Source organism: Hemitrygon akajei, chromosome 16 (assembly GCF_048418815.1).
Source record: "Hemitrygon akajei chromosome 16, sHemAka1.3, whole genome shotgun sequence".
NCBI lineage: Eukaryota > Metazoa > Chordata > Chondrichthyes > Myliobatiformes > Dasyatidae > Hemitrygon > Hemitrygon akajei.
Window position 1 is genome coordinate 73,726,928 of NC_133139.1, and position 21,211 is coordinate 73,748,138.

The window sequence follows — 21,211 nt, forward strand, 5'->3', positions numbered from 1 at the left end:
ACCCACGTGTGCAAAGCACAATGGATTGGCAGTCCATCGACTTAACCTCTCAGCCATGAGTTTTACTCCATTTCCTTTTTGTTTCAAGAGAACTTGTATATTTTGTGAATTATTCAAGAAAGGAGTCATATAGTAGGTGTGTTGGTTTTTTTTTTACTTTCCTCAATCTTCAATTTAATTTGCTTTCATTTGATCTTACAGGACTGATTTGAAGTGGTGAGTAGCCAGAAAGGATTTGGCTTGTCCACTGTTTCAGATGGCTGCACTAGAGACCAATGATTCAAACTATTACCCTCTGACTGGTATAGGATGGGCCTCAAACCAGAGCATATGTCCAAAGGAATATCAACTGGTATGTTGAGTCTTATTATAGTAATGCTGTGTTCACCTTTTTATTTTCACTTGTTGAATTCACATTTGAAAGAATGAAATAAATTAGGAAACTATAGATTAATTAGTTTTAAATCTGCTTTTCCAACATTATATGATCATCACTGGCAAGACTTTTTTTTGTATTGCTAATTCCTCATTGCCCTTTAAAAGCCCTTGTAGACTTTCTGCAGTCCACGTGGTGAAGATTTGTCATTCAACCATACACATGAATACAGCCAAACAAAACAGCATCCTTTCAGGGGCCGAGATGCAAAACACAGTACCAACAGTCACACACAGCAGATATAATTATGATAGCATTAGGTAGAAACTTACGGGATTTCAGTCCAGTGACATTAAGATAGTCATCTGTTTGTGGGTATTACGAAGCGGCTGATGTCCTTCTCTTCTTCATGGTGATGTTAATAGGTTTGGGTGCAACCATATAAGAAACCTTGTTGATTTGTTTCTGCACATCCTATCAATAGTGCAATGTCAATACAGCAAAGAGGGATCACTATTTAAAGTAGTAGAGGGGTCCGAATGAACACAATTGCTTCATCATGACCGATGCTGAGTTGCTACCATGCTGTATCAGTAATGTTCATTGATATTTTTTCTGTCCCATACCTGCAGGTGGGGATGATCTGCGGTAATGGGTGGGTCATTGTTAATTCTTACGCGTCTACAATAATTAATTCGTAGTACAAGGAGAAAAGCAGGGATGGTCAGTACATATTAAAAGATGGGCTGCATTTGATCAACCATAAAATAAATTGAAGTATAGGAGATGGGATTCTCATCTTGCAACCTTGGATGTCAAGATTGTGTAGGATAATGATTATAAATAAAAATATATGTTTCAGGTTCTGAGAGCTCTGTTCTAAAGGTGCAGGATTAGAAACAAAATTAAGATAGGTATAGTGAGGGTATAGTATGGGTAAAAAATAGTGGGAGTAGAAAAAAACATGAAAACTCCAAAGGTGCCCTATACATTTATAGAGTAAGTATAAGTAAGGAATGTGTGTGTCTGTTGGAAATAAGGAAGTAACCTTTGTGGAGGTGGACAATGTGAATAAGGATCTAGTGCTATCCCAGTATATATGACGAATAAACTCTTCTCAGGCTTCCAGCCATTTATAGTTATCAATTATAACCAATGTTTCAATGACAAACCCTGCCATCTTCTTCCTGAAATGTCGTTGATGATTTCAATCCAATAGTGAGTGTGAAGGTAGCAGAAAGTTGAGCTGAATGTTAACTGGTATTTTAATGACTGGTAGGTTGTTTGGAGTGTGATTTCTTGGGGCTATGTCCTTGTTTTTTGTGATACTTATTTCTATGAGTTAGACAAATGTTGGCATCATTAAGTGATTATACAAAAATTGAGTGTGTGGTTGCTATCAAGGAAGAGAGTATAAGTTAGATATTATTTGACTAACTGGGTGAATGGAAAACTGGCCAACAGCGATCAGCCTGCAGAAGGATAAGTAATTCATTTGCCTGACAATGGAGACCAAAGCAATGGGAATACAGAAGAAATAGTTAATAGTTAAGTGCATAGATCATAAGAACTAAAAAAGTATTAGACTGCAGTGAACTAAAATGTAAAACAATAGCTCTGTGTGAGCTCATTAGGGAAGAAGAGGCACCAGGGGCATATTAAGTTTTATTTAGAGCTAAGTCCAAAAAGTTCGGTCAAGAAATTGTTGTAGCTTATACCAACCACTGTAAATGTCCCTACAAGGTAGCATTTCTGAGTAGGGTTTGACTTGTGAGTTACATTTGCATTGTTTGCTCCAAACTAAGAACTACTTGGCATTTAAAACCACCCATCATTTGTATATATATTTTAGATCACTGCAACTGTAGAAGGATCTTCTGCAAACTTTGCTAAAGGCTTTGGTCAGAAATCTGGGTGCTACCTGTGTACGAGCTCCTTGCTGGTTAAAGAGGTAGGTTATCATCTGTTTTTCCTGCTTCCACCCCACCCTCAGCATAGTGGGTATTACATTGAAGATCTTATAGAGTATGTTAAAATTGTTTTTAATGCAACAAGGAAATGGAGCCTAGTGACATGGTAACAAGACAACAGCTTTTCCCTCAATGACAGCAAAGCTGGATATTGTATTCAAGAAATGAGATGGATTATAAAACCCTGTATAATTTAATGGTGCTCTGGTGGAGATAGTTGAAATCCTCAAGTTTCTATGTGTAAATATCATCAAAAATTTGTTCTTGTTCAGGTACAGCCAAAAAAGCACACCAACACCTCTACTTCCTCAGAAGGCTAAAGGAATTTGGAATATCTTTGAAGATACTTACCAACTTTTATTGATGCTACATAGAAAGCATTCTATCTGCATGCGTCACAACTTGGTGTGGCAGCTGCTGTAAGCAAAATGGCAATAAATTGCAGTGCTTATAGTCAGGTCCATCACACAAATCAGCCTCTCCTTCATTGACTCCGTTTACACTTCCTGCTGCCTCAGGAAGCAGTTACCATAATCGAGGACCTCTCCCATTCTGGTCATTCCCTCTTCTTCCTCCCATTGGGTAGTAGATGCAAAAGCATACCACCAGACTCAAAGACAGCTTCTATCTTTCTGTTATTGGACTTGCGAATGAACTCCTCGTGCTAAAAGACTAATTCTTGATCTACCTCAATATGACCCTTGTTCATTATTTGTTTACCTGCACTGTACTTTCTCTAACTGCAACACTAAATATTCTGCATTCTCTTTTCATTTTACTACCTCACTGTAATTATATATGCCATAAAACGGAAGCTTTTCTCTCTGTCTAGGTACATGTGATAACAATAAACCAATATAAATGTGACTGCAGCTCATCGTTCAGAATGTTCAGGGCTTAGTCATCTCTGTCTAGTCCACCACCACTTCAATTTTGTTGTTGCATCCTGTGGAAGTCCTGAATTTGTCAACAGATTTGTAATGCGTAAACTCTTTAGGTTCCACCTGCCTTTGCTCTCAATATGTGCGCCGGTAGTGGAGCATGTACTTGCTGAGATCCAATAGCCCACAGTCATTATAGCGTAGAATGGGCCAATCATTAACTACAATGGGTATGTATCCAAAGGCAACTTGGACCATGACACAGCTAGCACAGCTCATTGACTACATGAGTGGGTTGGAAAGGGGAAATAAAAAGAATTTGATTAAAAATATTACACAGCATAAGTCTTATAATTAGAATTAAAGCAGCATTTGAAGCTTTGTCCAAATTTCCAAGTTCTATAACTTAGAGAGCTTTGAAACATCATCAGTTCTGGAGTTGGCCTGGCTTCCTGGATGTGTTGTAGCCACCTACCTTTCTGTATGTGTGTGGATTGAGCTTGATCCCATGCACCCAATCTGACTGTTCACTGATTGTCAGGCCCTTTGCAGATGACAGTCTTACCATGTACTTCCAGTGCCAATTCTGTAAACGTATCAGAACTCATGGGATCATGCAAGACATTTGAAAACTGTTTGGGCCAAACAGCACAGTTAATGTACAACAAGAATAACATGAACCCATACCTTGGCGTGGGGTGAAAGGGGACTATCCCAATAAGCATCAGTGAAGTCTCAATAGTCCATCTGGATCCAAAATGTATTTATTTCTTGAGATAGTATGGAACAGGCCCTTTTGGCCCAATGAGCTGCACCACCCAGCAATCCGCCTATTTAACGATACCTAATCACAGGACGATTTACAATGGCCAATTAACTCATTAAATAAACAGTACGTTTTGGGAACATGGAAGAAAGCAGAGGCACACGGAGGAAATGCGTGCACTTGCAGGAAGAATGTGCAAACTTACTGACAGCATTGGAATTTAACTCCAAACACCGATGACCTGAGCAGTAATAGCGTCGCGCTAACCACTATGCTAGCTGGCCACTGGTGTCGTGGCATCCCCACTGGACTTCGAGACAGGTGGTCCTGGGTTCGAATCTAGCTGGCTCCTTGCATGCTTTCTATCCCTAATGGGTTGAGCCTCATAAGAAACGATCAAATGCTAACAAAATGGCAAAGTTGCCACCCGATGCACTACAAGATAACTGCTACACTGCTGTGGCACCCCTAACTCTAATTCTATCAGTTCCATTGTGATATAATGACAATTTCAAAGCAATTTGTGGTTGAGGTGCTTAGAATGTTAATGTCACCAGACTTTGAGAGGATACGTTGACTTTGTATTAATATTAAGCTCTATTTGTCAGAATCCTCAGGGAGATGTTGTGGCAGACATCCAGTTACTTCCTGATAAAAGCCCTTTACCTCCAGGATATACTTTTGTGGATGAATTCATAGATTCAAGTAAGTATTTTTTTGCAACAATCTTAAATTTGTTTTGGTATGAAATGTAAGTGCAACTGGTTGTTTTAACATATTGTGCCTTGTACTTAAATCAATTGGTGGACTAGATACCTGCACATTTTCCTAGTACCTGGGATGAGAGAAATAAAGACTTGAGCATGTCTCATAAATTTCTTTAATAATAAAAACTGAACATACTCATGTATTGAATTACATACGAACTTTGTAGCTCAAATAGCCTTCATCCGTGCTGCATCCATTGTATGTCATGCTGCTTAGCAAATCAATAAATTGTTTTCAACTCTGAGCTTAAGCTTGTTCTGACCTTATCAAATTCCTTCTTGGAACTCCATAGAAATAATGTGCACATACCTCCTCTGTGTTACTATAGTGTATTTTTGCTATGTTATATTTGCAATTATAAAGGCGCTTTATGTGTTACTAGGATTACATGGCAACCTTTATCTTGCCTGGCATTATAATTCACTGGTACAGGAGTGTCCAGACTCTGTGTTAGAGAGTCCATCACTTGAAGCTTTCATCTCCATATTTCTTGTATGTTCATGATTCTTGATCCTCTATCTTTTGTTTGCATACCTTATTATTCTTGTGCTACTCACATACAGTTAAAACAAATGTCAAATGATCAGGTTGTTATAATTTAGGACCAATGAAGCAAGTGGATAAAACCAGCTGCTGCAAAAGTCCAGATCCATCAATCAGAATGTTTCTAGTTTAATTTTAACTTGTGGATTGTTGGTACTCATGGACTATTTCCTTGGATCAGATACTGTTGCACCATGTTTCTAAGTCATTGTATAATGAATGATTAATAAGTTGAACTTGTCTATCATAACATATTGCTTAAGCACAGAATAATGACAATTTGAGTTTTAATTCTATCTTAAATCTGTGTGGCATTGGCCACAATAATAGTCACTTTCCCATTTTTACATAAGTCAGCGAAACAGCAGCCAACAACTTAAACTAGCTTAGAACATCGATTCTATTCTGCTAGTCAATGTCTGCTTAGAGGGACTAGTCGCAAAGAAGCCATGGACACTTTGTTTTGATTCACACAGGCTCTTATGGGACTTTAGAAGTGAGCCAAATTTGGTACAGACCATCTGTGTACTCCCTGTTAGTTTTGTATATCCCATTCACAAATATTGTCTTTCACTTGTCCCAATATCAAACATATTGTACAATCTTTCGTCTAGCTTCTTCATCCCCCTGATAATGAAGGGCCTTAATGAAAAGTACTGTCAGAACCCAGTCAGTCACTTCAAGCATTAAAAAAAATGGTTGGAAGGACTAGAACTGCGCAACATCCAAGGGATCGTTTCAACTACTGCTTAGCATGAGTACGATTGGACTATGACTGCGAGTCTTGAGTATCAAGTTGTGAATGTTTCCAGCCTAAATCCCCATTGGTGTTGGGATGTGCCTGCAGTTTTGACTATATTTCCACATTCTTTTAACCCCTTTCATTCCCCAGCATACTGTCCTCCCAGTTTTAACTATAGTAACAGTTCTCTCTTCTTTCTTCAGAGGTTTCAGTGTCTAAGAAGAAACGTTTATGTATTAGGAAAGTCCCATTCAAAGAGGCAGACACTGCTGTTTTTGATATCAAACTGACTGGGAAAAGCAAGCAGTTTGTGCCTTCGTATACATGCATAGGGTAAGTAATGTCTGCCTTAGTTATGTCTATAGTGTTTTTTTTCTTTTAAGAGTGAAAGAATTTCTCTGTCCAGTGCAATTTTAGCATAATTGAATAATTGCATAATTTAGCATAACTTAAGAAAATTTCATGGCAATGTATACAATACAGATTTGTACCTGTATTGATTTTCTTTGTGTTTAATAGAAAATCAGAAAGATGGATAGCATTGCTCAGTTTCATGAAGAGAGCTTTCTGTAGAGCTTAAAGTATTTTCCTGTAATCACAAACTTTGCTTGAACTCATTTCAGAATATAGTATAGGCTTTTTACATTCTCTTGCGTCACTCATCGGGCAGCATATTTAATCAAATGCTTTCAGTTTGGTACCTAACTACAAGAAAGGATCTGTTAATTATTGACTAGCTTCATTATTTGGTTTAAAGACTGCTCCATTTTTCTGAGGTTTTATCTCAATGCGTATTTACCAGCTACAGGTCTATGCCTGTGTTTGCTAGGTATCCACAGGTGTGCATTGGTTTCTGTTTATCTTGCCTCTTTGACGTCTGTTTGCCTCGATAACCACTTTATTAGATACCTCCTGTACTTAATACAGTAGCCACTAAGTGTAAGTTTGCGGTCTTCTGCTATTAGGTGCACGAGTAGAACCCGGTGCTGTCCTCTGCTGCTGTAGCCCTTCCACTTCAATGTTTGATGTGTTGGTCGGAGATGCTGTTCTGTGCATTACTATTGTAATGGGTATACATTTGAGTTACTTTTGACTTCCTGGCAGCTTGAACCAGTCGGACCATTCTCCTCTAACCTCTCTCATTAACAAGGCATTTTTGCCCGCAGAACTGCCACTCACTGGATGTTTTATCTTTTACACACCATTCTCTGTAAACTCTAGAGACATTGTGCATGAAAGTCCCAGATCAGCAGTTTCCGAACGACTCAAGCTGCCTGTCGGTCACCAACAGATATTCCACAGTCAGTTAGATCACATTTCTTCCTCATTCTGCTGTTTGGTCTTAATAACTGAACCTCTTGACCATGTCTGCATTAAGTTGCCTCCAACGTGATTAACAGATTAGATATTTGTATTAATGAGCAGGTGTACCTAATAAAATGACCACTGAGTTAGATGTATGTGGGATGCATGACTATGTCCACAATGTGTGTGTGCAGATGTATTAGCTATTGTGTTTATTTTTATTTTATAGCGAGCTAAGTGGTTTTGTCATCTGGTGTATCAAAGGGAGAGTAGCCAAACCAAAACCACTGCCCAAGCCAAGAAGCATGAGTAAAGATATGAAAAGTCTATCTATAGAAAATGAAATTTCAAACTCCTCTCCTCAAAGGTATATGCATTTTTCAGAGTATATCTACTCTTTTAGTTTTGAATTATGAGACTGTTACAAAATCCCATCTTTTTTGGCATTATTGACTTTTTGATGTAATAAAGACTTAATGAAGATTTGTCCTGCCATGAAAGCTCTAATAGTTGGCACAGGATTAAGTCAAGATGGCTATCTCCACTGATGAGAAGCACATGAAAGTATGTGGTAAAGTTTATGAAAGCTACATTCAAAATGCTCTTTGATTTTTTTTTCAAGCAAAAAGCAAGAAAGTGATTCACTTACAGTTCGTCTTAGCAAGAGGCGATCAACTTTGGAACCCAAAGATGCTGTGTACAGCTCAGAGAATATCTATGGGATCTCGGGTAAGGGTGGACAGCCTACTTTTTCCATTACTTCTAATTCTTTAAAATGAGGGAAAGTAGAAGCATGACGGGAAAGAGAAATGTGAGAGATGAGACTGCTTTTAAAAGATTTTTCTTGAGTATTGCTCATTCTGGACTCATGTTGATTCAAATTCAAATGAATGCTCATTTAGGGGCCACAGAAACACTACTTGCTGTATTTATCAGTAGCTTTAGGAGCTGAGTTGAAATTAAAAGGATATTTTTCGTCCATGTATATGATGATTGTCTTTCCTTATTTACATGATTGAGCTTATTAATTAACCTCTTCTTACCTCCCTCTGATTCCTTCCTATCCCCCTCCCCCCCGAATTCACCTATCACCTTCTAGTTATCCTCCTTCCATCCACCCACCTTTTCTATTCTGGCATCTTCCTCCTTCCTTTCCAATCCTGAGGAAAGGTCTCAGCCCAAAATGTTGACTGTTTATTCACTTCCATAGATGCTGCCTGACCTGCCGAATTGCTCCAGCATTTTTTTTGTTTGTGTGTGTGTGTGTGCGTGTGTGTGTGTGTGTGCGTGTGTGTGTGTGCGTGCGTGTGTGCGCGTGCGTGTGTGCGCGTGCGTGTGTGTGTGTGCGTGCGCGCGCGCGCGCGCGCCCATTATTTGCTCTTGTATCCTCAGTTTCTGAGATCTAATCCAGCAAGGTAGTGAGAATCTCTGTCCCAGTCAGAAATAATTTTATCAGTTTACTCTTTTGGAGATTGAAGATTAAATCTGATGAGCAAAAAATACTTTTAACCCACCAATATTCATAAAATTGGAGTTATTTTTTGACAGTTGTTTATGCTTGCAACAAATGGGGAAAAATTGTAATTGTGTTGTTATCATCGTTTTAAGTTTTGCTTCCCACTGCTGAACGAAAGTGGCTGCTCTTTAGATATTTAAATACAGGATGAGTACCTCTTATCCAAAATTTCAAAATCCGAAAACCTCCGAAATCCAAAATGTTTTGCTGACATGTTGCAAATAGAAAATTCCACAAGGCACTGGGAAGATTCCTAAGCGATATGCAAGTCTCTGCACACCATAACAGCTGAGATGTAACTTAAAACACTGTATTGAATGTGAGAAGTTAATAAAAAATAGAAAAATGCATAAAGTGAAAAATGAAGATCTTGATGGTATCTTGAAAGAATGGATTCTTCAGCATTGGAGTGAACATGTGCCGCTTAACGGTATGCTGATGATGAAACAATCAAAGATCTATCCTGATGAACTGAAAATTAAAGGCGTGTAATAGTTTAATGCACAAAATTATTATACTCCTTCCCCCCACCGTCGTGCAGTAGTTGCTGTGGAACAGGCGGTGTTTAGCTGTTTAAAATCAATGTCGAATATGAAGGTAATTGCAGCAGTGGTACACCATGATAGATGTGGTTGGGTATGCAAATTCAACCCTGACAGTCTGTGGAGGACCCAGCTCCATCATGTCAGACTGTGCGCCAAATGCAGACTCTTCACTTTGTGAGCTTCACATAAGCTGTTTTAAATGGATTTCTTGCTTAGACCTGGGTCCCATCCCCAAGATATCTAATTATATAGACAAATATTCTGAAATCTGAAATCCGAAACATTTCTGGCCCACACATTTTGGATAAGGGATGCTCAACCTGTGGCTGTTTTAAATTATTTCCCTTAATATAGCACAACATTGATGGAGTGAAGAGCTAAACCGTAAGACCATAAGATACAGGAGCAAAATTAGGTCATTGAGTCTGCTGCACCAGATCATCATGGCTGAACCGTTTGCTTCTTAGCCCCAATCTCCTGCCTTCTCCCCGTATCCTTTTGGGCTAACATAGTAAGCAGTATGTTCTGCTAAGCTATCTTTTCAGAGCAGATTCTGTGCCCCATGTTCATTCTACTGTCCAGTTTCATCCTCTTACTGATTTACTGTTCAGTGCATTGATCTCAACAGCCCTCTGCGGCATAGAATGCCAACTATGTACAATTTTCTACTGAAATAAGTTTCTTCTCTACTCTGACTGATCTTACACTGGGCAGTGAGAATGTGAAATGATCTGCAGTGGAGGTGGTGGATGCGGGTTTGAGTTCAACATTCAAGAGAAATTTGGATAGGTACATGTATAGGAGGGGCACGGAGGGCTAGTCTGGGTGCAGGTTGATGGGACTAGGTGGGTCAAAGAGCCTGTATCTGTGCTGTAGTGTGCAATGCCTCTATGATGTTGTCTATGTAGACTTCAGCAAGGCTATTAATGAAGACCCAATTGGCAGGCTGGTCCAGCAAGTTAGATCAGGTGGGTTACAAAGTTGACTTGGTGGAAGCAGAGGGAAGTTGTTCTTCAGATCTGAGGCCTGTGAACCAAAGGTGTGCCTCAGAGATCAGTGTTGTCTCCCCTATTTGTCATATATATTATCAATTTTGTTGAACCTGTAAGTAGCATGATTTGGGTAAGTTTGTGTATTTTGGTAGTGGACAGTGAAGAAAGTTGTCTAAAGTTACAACAGGACCCAGATTAACTGGAAAAATGCATAAAACAATGGCAGGTAGAATTTAACTTCAAGTATGAAGTGATCTATTTTGAGAGGTTAAACAAAGGCAGAAATGGCAGGGCTCTGTGGAATGAAACAGCTCAGGGTACAAGTACATCTTCCCCTGAAAATTGTGATACAGGTATACAGAGTGTAGCCTTCATTGGTTGGAGTATTTGGGTACAAGAATTGGATGTCATATTATAGGTGTGCAAGATGTTGTTTAGATTTGTATTAGTTTATTGTCATATGCACCAGGATTCATGAAGTTACTTGTTCATGTGAAACTAAGAGTTAACTACATACATTATGGTAATAAACACAATAAATACAGTGAAGAGTGCAAAAGAACAGAATGGTGCAAAATTGCAGTGCAATCTCAAGTAGTGTAAAAACAAATGTTGTAGAAACAAATTTGAATTAATAACGTTAGATAAAATTGGGAGTCCAAGAACATGGAAACACTATCAAGAAGGGAATGTGAAGGGGGGAGGGGTGGGAAGGACAGGACTTGAAGTACTGTGTGCAGTTCTGGTCACCATACCATATAAAGAATGTGATTAAGTGAGATACAGAAAAGATTCAGAAAGATGTTGCTGCAACTGGAAGGCCTGAATTCTAAGGAGAGGTTGGGTAGGCTTGGACTGTTTTTCCTGGAGTGAAAGAGTCTGAGGAATTGCTTTAAACTAGAGATTAATATATTAAAAAAATTAAAGCGTATAGATAAAGATTATGGTCACTTGTCTTTGTCTCAGGGTAAGGAACCTAAAGTATAACCTCGCCTCCAGCAAGCTTCTTGTGGCAGGTCAGCTAAGTTTCAAACCAAGATGGTACTGTTCAACTGATAGTGAATATATTTCAGATCTAAGGTCACCTGCACTAAGAACTAAGGTCACCAGTGCACATGATGCTTACATTTGAGCACAATCTGAAGCCAACTTGTAAAGGAGAGAACAAGCCAGCATTCAGTGTCAACAACTCCAAGTTCCTTTATCAACCTGCCTCAGCTTTTTTTCATTTCAGTATGACTATATTTATCAAAAATATGGTTTGTTTTATATTTGTTCTCCTTGTTGATCTGCACAAACAATAAATTTTCATTGAGATATTTTGACCAGAGAAGCTGGTTTCCTGTGTTTGACTTGTGAGTTTGCTAATAGTAATAGAACAATAATGAGAATGGGAGATAATCACATAAGAGAGGAACAGATTAGATTATAATATTGAAAGGTTAGATATTTGTGGTGTTGGAATATAAAGCCAGTTTTACTTTTTTTTTTAAAAAACAGCTATGGATGGTGTCCCTTTCACTTTACATCCCAGATTTGAAAGTACGAATAATGTAAGTACAGCCTGTTGCACTGATCACAATTGTGTTGTAGTAATTTCAATATGTGCTTTTCTCAAATTGTTTCTCTTCAGCAACTTTCCATGATATGTTACTGTCTGAAGAAAACCATTTTATTTTATTGATTTGCAGTGCAGAACAGGCCCTCAAGCCACGGTGCCCAGTAGACCCCCAACTTAACCACAGCCTGATCATGGGACAATAACCAATTAACCTACCAAATGGTACATTTTTGGACTGTGGGAGGAAACGGGAGCACCCTGCAGAAACCCATGCAGTCACGAGGAGAGGGTACAAACTGCTTACAGGCTGTGGTGGGAATTGAACCCGTGTCACTGGTACCGTGCTACCGCATTTTACTACATGCTTGCATGTTCACAGACAAGACTCAGTGATTGGCTATACCTTTGTTGTTTGTGGACTTTTTTAACTAGAGTTATCTGGTAGTCTTTGGGGTTAAGGGGATATGTGAAGGTTATGGTGCCTAACCATACACCTCAACTGGTGCTCCTGCTGCTCACTTTCTGGGGAGACAGGTCTTTTCACATGCTACCAAAGATACCTTGTACTGTTTGACTTTGGTAGGTAGTCCCACTCCCTCAATCTCATTAATCGTTATCAGTGTGGTATTTCCACTGTCTTGGATGCCACTGATCATAGTATAGAGATTCCTTTACAATCAGCCACCCTCCCCTTCATTCAAACTGCCATCTTATTCTGACACCACCCATCACTGATCACTGTCGAGAGATTCTCAGCCACCAAAGTCTGCTCAAACCCTTCTACAAACTCCCCATTTCTTACCTAGTGTCAGAAGGTCCACACAACCACTGCAGCTTCAGCCTTGTCATCAAACCAGCAGACAAGGGTTGGTATTAAGTTTATTATTGTCTCTTTTACCAAGATTCAGTGAAAAACTTGTCTTGCATACAATTCATAATGATCAAATCATCACGTAGTGTATTGAGGTAGAACAAGGTAAAACAATAACAGTGCAAAATGAATTGTGAAGCTACAGAGAAAGTGAAGTGCAGGTAAATAATAAAGTACAAGATCATACCATTATGTGGTGAACTCACCTCTACATAGTTCTTAGACATCTCCCTGGATTTTGTCCCTACTAATGACATTCAAACCACCATTTTCTGCACCAACACATATCTCATGATTTCAGGAGAACTTCCCTCAGTGGCCTCCAGTCTCATCCTTTCTCCAACCCCACATTGCCCTGATCTACCTAGGTCCATTGTCTCTGTCTGTTCTTGCCCCCATTGATCTCCGCATATCTTGTTTCTATCTTGCCCCCCCCCCCCCCAAGTCAGACCCTCCCCACTTATATCTGGGATGCCTCATATGACCTCCAATACGTCAACAATTTCCAATTCCCCAACCTTATCTGTCCCTGTACACCTCCACTAGGAAAGCATCAATATAGTTTCTTCCTGGACGTGATGCAACCAACTGCCTCTAACAACACTTACTGCTGCTTGGAGCACTTGTCCTTCCCCTTGATAACTTCTCTTTAAATTCATGCCACTTTCTCCAGATAAAGGGGGTAACCATGGAACCTTGCATGGGTCCCAGCAATGCCTGGCTTTTTGTTAGCTTCATGGAGCGATCTTGGTTACTAGCACCATACCCCATGTCTTTCTCTGCTATATAGATGACTGCATTGGTGCTGTCTCTTGCACCCATGTAAAACCTGTCAACTTTAATAATCTTGCCACCAACTTCCACCCTGCCCACAAATAATACCTGTGACGGACTATCCATACATCTTCTACAAACCCACTGACTGTTATCTGGATTACACCGCTTGCATTCCCTCTCTTGCACACACTTCATTCCATTCTTCCCATTACGGTCTGTTGTGCTTCCTACTCAAGATGAGGCTTTTCAGTCTGACAGGCCTTCCTTTAGGAACTGCTGTTCTTCCTCTACTGTGGTTAATCAAGTCCTTATCCATGTCTCTTCTATTTCCTGCACTTCTGTTACCTCTACTTCCCCCCCCCCCACCCCAGAAGAAAAGTGGTAAGGTCCCCTGGCCCTTGCTGTCCACCCTCCACATCCTGTAGATCATTCCTCCCCCCCACGTTCGCCATCTACTCCTTGATCCCATCGCAAGATACATCTTTTCTTCCTTTGCTCTCACAGCAGGGGCCACTCTCATGACTCCCCGTTTCACTCATCCCTCCTCACTGACCCCATCTCCTCCCCGGCACCTTCCCCTGCAACTGCTGTTGGTGTAATATCTGTCCCTCTACTGCCTACCTCCAGTAACTTAAGCAGCCCAATCAGGAGAGGCAGAGGTTCACACATATCTCCTACAATCTGGTCAACTGCATCCAGTTCTCTCAACATGGTCTCCTTTACCTCGATGTGACAAAGCACAGAGCAGGTAATCGGTTTGCCAAACACCTGAATTCTGTCAGTGATGGTTATCTGGAGCTCCCCTTTGTAGTTGCTTTAATTCCCCCACACTGATCTTTCTGCCCTGGCCTCCTCCACTGACAGACTGAGCCCAAACACGAACTTGATGAGTAGCATCTCATATTCTGCCTGAATACTCTTCAGCCTAATGGCATGAATATTTAGTCCTTGCATCTCTCTATCCCCTTCTTTTCCCCAGACTCTCCAGCCAGTCCACCAGTTCCCCTTTCCTAATACTTCCATCTATTGTATCTTCCATATCCATACGATCCTAGCCACTCACATCCTCTATATTAGTTTTTCTTAATCTGTCGCCTTTTCTTAGTTACATTGCACATTTGATTATGTTGTAGCTTCAAATTGTCATTTTATTATTCCACATATGTGATCAACATCTCAGAGGCCGATGTTAGGCTGTCTTTAAAGAGAGTGAACCCTCGCAAGGCGGAAGGTCCCAATGGAGTACCTGGTAAGGCTCTGAAAACCTGCGCCAACCAACTAGCGGAAGCACTCAAGGACATTTTCAACCTCTCACTGCAATGGGTGGAAATTCCCCCTTGCTTCAAAAAGACAACAATTATACCAGTGCCTAAGCAGAATAATGTGAGCTGCCTTAATGAATATCGCTCGGTAGCACTCACATCGACAGTGATGAAATGCTTTGAGAGGTTGGTCATGACTAGACTTAACACCTGCCTCAGCAAGGACCTGGACACATTGCAATTTGCCAATCACCGCAATAGGTCAACGGCAGACGCAATCTCAACGGCTCTCCACACAGCTTTAGACCACCTAGACAACACAAACTCCTACATCAGGATGCTCTTCATCAACTTTAGCTCAACATTTGATACCGTTATTCCCACAATCCTGATTGAGAAGTTGTAGAACCTGGGCCTCTGTACCTCCCTCTGCAATTGGATCCTCGACTTCCTAACTGGAAGACCATAATCTATGCGGATTGGTGATAACATATCCTCTTTGCTGACGATCAACACTTGACGCACCTCAGGGGTGTGTGCTTAGCCCACTGCTCTACTCTCTATATACACATGACTGTGTGGCTAGGCATAGCTTAAATACCAATCTATAAATTTACTGATGATACAACCATTGTGGGTAGAATCTCAGGTGGTGACGAGAGGGTATAGAGGAGTGGTGCCGTAGCAACAATCTGATACTCAGCGTCAGTAAGACGAAAGCTGATTGTGGACTTCAGGAAGGGTAAGACGAAGGAACACATATCAATCCTCATAGAGGGAGTGAGCATTTTCAAGTTCCTAGATGTCAAGATCTCTTAAGCATCAACATATCAATGTAATTATAAAGAAGGCAAGACAGTGGCTATACTTTATTGGGAGTTTGAAGAGATTTGGCATGTCAACAAATACACTCAAAATCTTCTATAGTTGTACCGTGGAGAGCATTCTGACAGACTGCATCACTGTCTGGTGTAGAGGGGCTACTGCACAGGACTGAAAGAAGCTGCAGAAGGTTGTAAATCTAGTCAGCTCCATCTTGGGCACTAGCCTACAAAGTACCCAGGACATCTTCAGGGAGCGGTGTCTCAGAAAGGCAGCTTCCATTATTAAGGACCCCCATCACCCAGGTCATGTCCTTTTCTCATTGTTACCATCAGGAAGGAGGTACAGAAGCCTGAAAGCACACACTCAGCGATTCAGGAACAGCTTCTTCCTCTCTGTCATCCAATTCCTAAATGGACATTGTATCTTTGGACACTACCTCACTTTTGTTTTAATATACAGTGTTTCTGTTTTTGAAAATTTATTTGATATACATATACTGTAATTTACTTTATTATTTCTTTTCTCTGCTAGATTATGTATTGCATTGCACTGCTGCTGCTCAGTTAACAAATTTCATGTCATATGCTGGCACATCTCCATCTGTCTCTCCCCCTCTCTCGTCTACATCCCTCCTTTGAGGCTGAGTTCCTCCAGAGACTGCAGTTTGTTCTTCAAAGATCTTTTATCTTCTACTGAACACTGCTAAGATTCTCACTAATAGCCAATGTCAATTGCTGGCCACTATTGTTGAAGTTAGATTGATTTTAACCTTCACAAGTACAGTGGTCAACCTGACACTGTCAGGACAGACTGAGGCCATATTGCAGTATTTACCAGCATATCTGTTTGTGGTCTAATAATTATGTAGCTGCAATGCATTCAGGTTGTGCTGTAGCTCACATTTGATGTTTTCCTGCAGGTACCCAATACTAACATTACAAATGTCCAGATTAAGAGCCGTGCTGAAATAGAGAACGAAGTAAGTGTAATGTACTGGTGCATACCTTATTTAATCATGCAGATTTTAGTGGTCACATAAACCATTTGTGTTGTGTTTGTATGGTGTATTTTCTTCTTGTCATCTTGCAAATGAGTGATTAAAACTGAATATTCAACTTATTTTTGTTACCTTGACTTTTGAGCAAAAATTAAACTGCTGGAACTTAGTGGTCTTGTGAAGGAATTGCTGAAACCATCCATCAGGGTAGATGGAAAGTATTGGTCTTAGTGTAGTGTTTCAGTCCAAAACACTGACCAACCCCCTGCCTTCAAAATTTCTGCCTTACTGAGTTCTCACTTTAATTGATTTTCACCCCATCTTCACATTCTTTGCATTTCTACAAAGAAAGCCAGTTTGAGTTTACTTATTTAGCAGAAGGCAGTGGTAAAATGGTTGCTTGTCTTTTGGCTACATCCAACAACACTTGGAATTGGAACACAATCCAAGATGAAGCAACCTGCCTGGTTGGCACATTGGCTGGAATGTGTATAATGTATAAAATGCACTGCTGTTGCTATCCAGGCCCCTCCAGCAATGCCCACATCAAAAGTTGAATTTATTGTCACATGCACAAGTATATGTAAGCATTGGTACAATGAAAAACTTGCAGAAGCAGGTCCATTACTGTAAGTCTCCCGATTAGATATTATGACAAACCAGGTTCTTTCGGGTTCCTTTCTTAACCCCTTCCCCTTTGATGATGCATTTAAAGGGAAGCCAAATGTGTACTTGAAAGGAGTAAAAGGATATGCTGAGGGGTGTGTGATGAACAGGGCTTGGGCGCAGGCAGTGAGTACTGCAAGATAATTTGGCCAAATAATCATCATTTTGAAGTACTATGAACAATTTCACATGAAAATTCATAGTGTACAGCATGGAAGATGGCCATCCATGATGACCAGCAGGCACCAATCCATATTATCCCATCTTCTAGCACTTAGACCATAGCCGTCCGTACCTGGGTGATTCACACACCCCTACAAATACTTCTTAATTACTGTCCACAACTGTGCTTCCATCATTTTCTTGAGCAGGTCCCTCAACTGTTGACTTGTGATCTATTTCCTCATGTTTAGCTATGAATCTTGCTTTGAGTTTATTTGGATTATGTATATTTCTCTAAAATCAGGAAAAAGAGACAAATGTAACATCACTGCACGACAAAGGAGACATCTGTTAACTTGGAAGGTAGCACATTTAAACAGCAGTATTCAAGAAAAGAGACCAGAGTACAAAGGAAAACAGTTGATCCAGATATGCTGCCTGAATTCCTCCAGCAATTTATTTTTCGCTCCAGTCATCAGCATCTGCAGTCTCTCATGTCTCCCTAAAACTACTCAGTTAACTTGACATCGACTGTAGAGAAAATAATAGGTTTGGGCAGTTAGCCTGCATTTACAAAAGGGAAAAGCATATTTAACACATACTATGTTAGCTGTTTGAAGTATGTAGTAAAATAGACAGGGGCAACCAAAAGATATGGTGAATTTGGACCTTTAAAAGACCACAGGATTACTAAAATTAGGGCACTTGGTATTAGAAGAACAGTTATGGATCGAGTATCAGTTAAACATGCAACAGATAGGAAGAAAAATGTCATTCTTTTGGTTGGATGGAAATGTAACAAGTGGGGTGGTGAAGAGATCTTTGATTGCATTGCAGCAGTTTGCAATCTGTATCAGTGATATGGATGAGGGGTCCACATGTAATGTGTTGAAGCTTATAATACAAAACAGTGTGGGTTGTAAGGAGTATTTGATGAAGCTTTGGAGAAAATAGAACAGCTAAATGACTGAGTGAAAACAATGAAGATGAATAATATGAAAGAATATAAGGTTACTCACTGCTTCAGCAGAAAAAAAAGTAGAAATGTGGGGGTATTTTTAAATGATTAAAGCTAGTGGAGTTGTTCAACACAGAAATAGGCCTTTTGGCCCAGAAACATTCAGGTCAATCACTGTACCCATCTATACTAACTCCATTTAACTGTATCAGTCCTATACCCTTCTGTGCCTTAGTGATTAAATTCTTATGTTGTTTTCACCATCCTTCCTCGCTGCAGTATGTAGCTGAAATAAAACACATCATTCCTTGGAGCTTAGGAATGATCTTAGAGGTTTTTCAAATCATAAGAGGCATAAATAAGGTGAATGCACAGAATCTTTCTCCCAGAGATGGGGAATCAAGAACTGGAGGTTTAAGGCGCTGTGGAAAAAATTTAATAGAAATTGAGGGGAAACATTTTCACACGTATATGGAAGGAACTGGTTGAGGCAGGTACAGTAACAACATTCAAAAGACATTTGGACAGGAATAGGAACACAGGTTACATGTAGGCAAATGGGATTAACTTAGATGGACGTCTTGTTCAGCATAGATGAGTTGAGCCTGTTTCCATGCCTCTTACTCTAAGTTATTGGAAAAAGAGAATCTTGAGAAAGTTCAGCAGGGCACAATGTGGAGAGAAAAACTGAAATAAACATGTTGCGGCGAAGAGTGAACTGGGAGTGATATCATGTTGATAGAACTTGGGTTCTAAAGAAGGTACATTGTGCCAGAGTACTATGTGAATGAATCTGAATTGAGCAGTATCAGTTGATGAAGAATTGGTGGGTTAGACAGTTGACACAACTCGGTTGTCATCTGTCATTATTGTTTGAGCTGATCAAAATAAATTTATAAGGTTTAGTGTGAGTTGTGGGTTGGTAAAACCACAACTCTTGATTCTGCGAGAGCCTCTGTGGATATAATAATGTAAAGGTTACAGCATAGAAGGAAGGCCTTTAACCCATCATGTCTGTGTAAGCTCTGTACCAGAATAACTCTTGTTCCACCAAGTGACCCTTCCTATTATATATTCAAGCAGTTTCCACAATGGAATCTATCTCCACCACCTGTGTAGGCAGTGCATTCTAGATTCCAATTATATTTTGCTTAAAAAGGCTTTTATGTCAGCATTCATTCTTTTCTCCTTTACTTTTTTTTTACTCCTTTACTTTCTCTTCTTACCTGTGACTACCAGTCCTTGAGCTCCCCTCACCAATGGGAACTAACTCCTAGTCACACTGATTGCCGACCTCACAATTTTATATTCTTGGATAAAATTTTCCTTCTGCCTTCTCTTTAAAGCAGACAATCACAAACTCTCCAACCCACCCTTATACGTCCTCATGCCAGTAACTTCCCAACTTTTGTCTGCCTCTTGTTTGAGACCAGAATCTTTGAAGAAAATTTGTCAAAGATCTTGTTCTTTCTCAGCAGTGAGTTTCTCAGATGACTGTTTCAGTAATGATCTTCTATCACTGATAGAAGTGGTTCTTCTATCAGAACTTCTTTAAATCTTCACCATTCCTTCACAAAGAGATTACTTACTATGTTTGTCCCATATGTAAACCAACTGTTTATTCATTTAAATAAAATTCTAATCTAATGTATATATTTTTTCTTCAATTTAGTATAACTACAGCTTCATGACAGAGAAGACTGCAGCTGCCAGAATCCCACCAACGGCCTCCTAGTGCAGAATTTGGCCAAGTCCAACAGAACCCAAAGATGCAGCCTCCTTCACAGAATCTTACCTCTGACTTCAGATGAAATCCCTGCTATTGTTCTTGGGTGTCACTGCAAAATCTAACTAAACTTTCATGAGATCACACCAAGGACCACTCACACAATTCAAGACAACCTCTACAACCACTGTTGTATTTTTGTTGAAAGAATTCAAGGCCATATCCACCTGTGCACTGCTGCTGAAAGAGGACCTGTAATCAAGTAGGGCCAATTATATAGTGGGTAGGTATAGTTTTAGCTGTATTCTATATAAACATTACAACAGAAGAATGTGAGATCAAATGAAAAGTTGAAGTGAGGGAGTTGGGGTTGTCTAGGTGGGAGGGGGAATAAGTTGGGTAGGAGGAATGTTTGGTCGCCATTTGTAGCTGGAGCTTTGCTTTCATTGCCAGCTGGCTGGTGTAGTAAGGCAGGATGAAAAGCAGCCTTGTATAGGTAACTGAATGGAAAGAACAATTTGTACAAATAGGATAATTTGACTGTGTCCATAAAGCATCCATCTTATGAACTGATTCTACACATACACAGCACTGGATAACTCCAGCAGGCCTGTTTTCCCTGAATGGTTGCTGCCTCTGTCCATTCATTGCTGCTCTCAATTCGAACTTAAGTTCCTAAATTCCAGGTAGGGGTGTAACAGTTAACAAGGAGGGGCTGTCGCCTTTTTGATAAGATGGGGTGTAATAGCAGTACTTATTGCTGTCAGTTATAAGAGTTTTGATTATTTAATTAGTAGTTAGGGTTAGGTCTATCCAACCCTCAGTTTGGGTTCAGTGTTGGAAATATTCATGAGACCAACTGGGGTAAACTACGTAACAGTACACTCAAGTCTTTGAGGCTGAACTTTTGATTTGTAAATCATATGTTATTGATCTGTCTGCTTTTAAACTTTTAGTTTCCAGCAACCGGTTTTTAATAAATATTAAAATTGCAGAGAATAA

General features: G+C 39.9%; 1 protein-coding gene across 5 annotated transcripts in view; it reads left to right on the forward strand.

The window, feature by feature from the left end:
• mvb12a (multivesicular body subunit 12A) overlaps nucleotides 1–21,211 on the forward strand; it is a 32,410-nt gene extending 11,199 nt beyond the window's left edge. For 4 of the 5 annotated variants that reach the window (XM_073069177.1, XM_073069179.1, XM_073069178.1 and 1 more), the window contains exons 2-10: nucleotides 202–352; nucleotides 2,229–2,327; nucleotides 4,602–4,698; nucleotides 6,250–6,379; nucleotides 7,581–7,718; nucleotides 7,974–8,080; nucleotides 11,905–11,957; nucleotides 16,620–16,679; nucleotides 20,156–21,211. In XM_073069177.1, coding sequence (XP_072925278.1) covers nucleotides 257–352; nucleotides 2,229–2,327; nucleotides 4,602–4,698; nucleotides 6,250–6,379; nucleotides 7,581–7,718; nucleotides 7,974–8,080; nucleotides 11,905–11,957; nucleotides 16,620–16,679; nucleotides 20,156–20,218 — 843 coding nt within the window. In that variant the 5' untranslated portion in view covers nucleotides 202–256 and the 3' untranslated portion in view covers nucleotides 20,219–21,211. Of the gene's footprint in view, nucleotides 1–201; nucleotides 353–2,228; nucleotides 2,328–4,601; nucleotides 4,699–6,249; nucleotides 6,380–7,580; nucleotides 7,719–7,973; nucleotides 8,081–11,904; nucleotides 11,958–14,793; nucleotides 14,863–16,619; nucleotides 16,680–20,155 lie in introns of all 5 variants that reach the window. The other variant, XR_012101808.1, reaches the window with a different exon arrangement.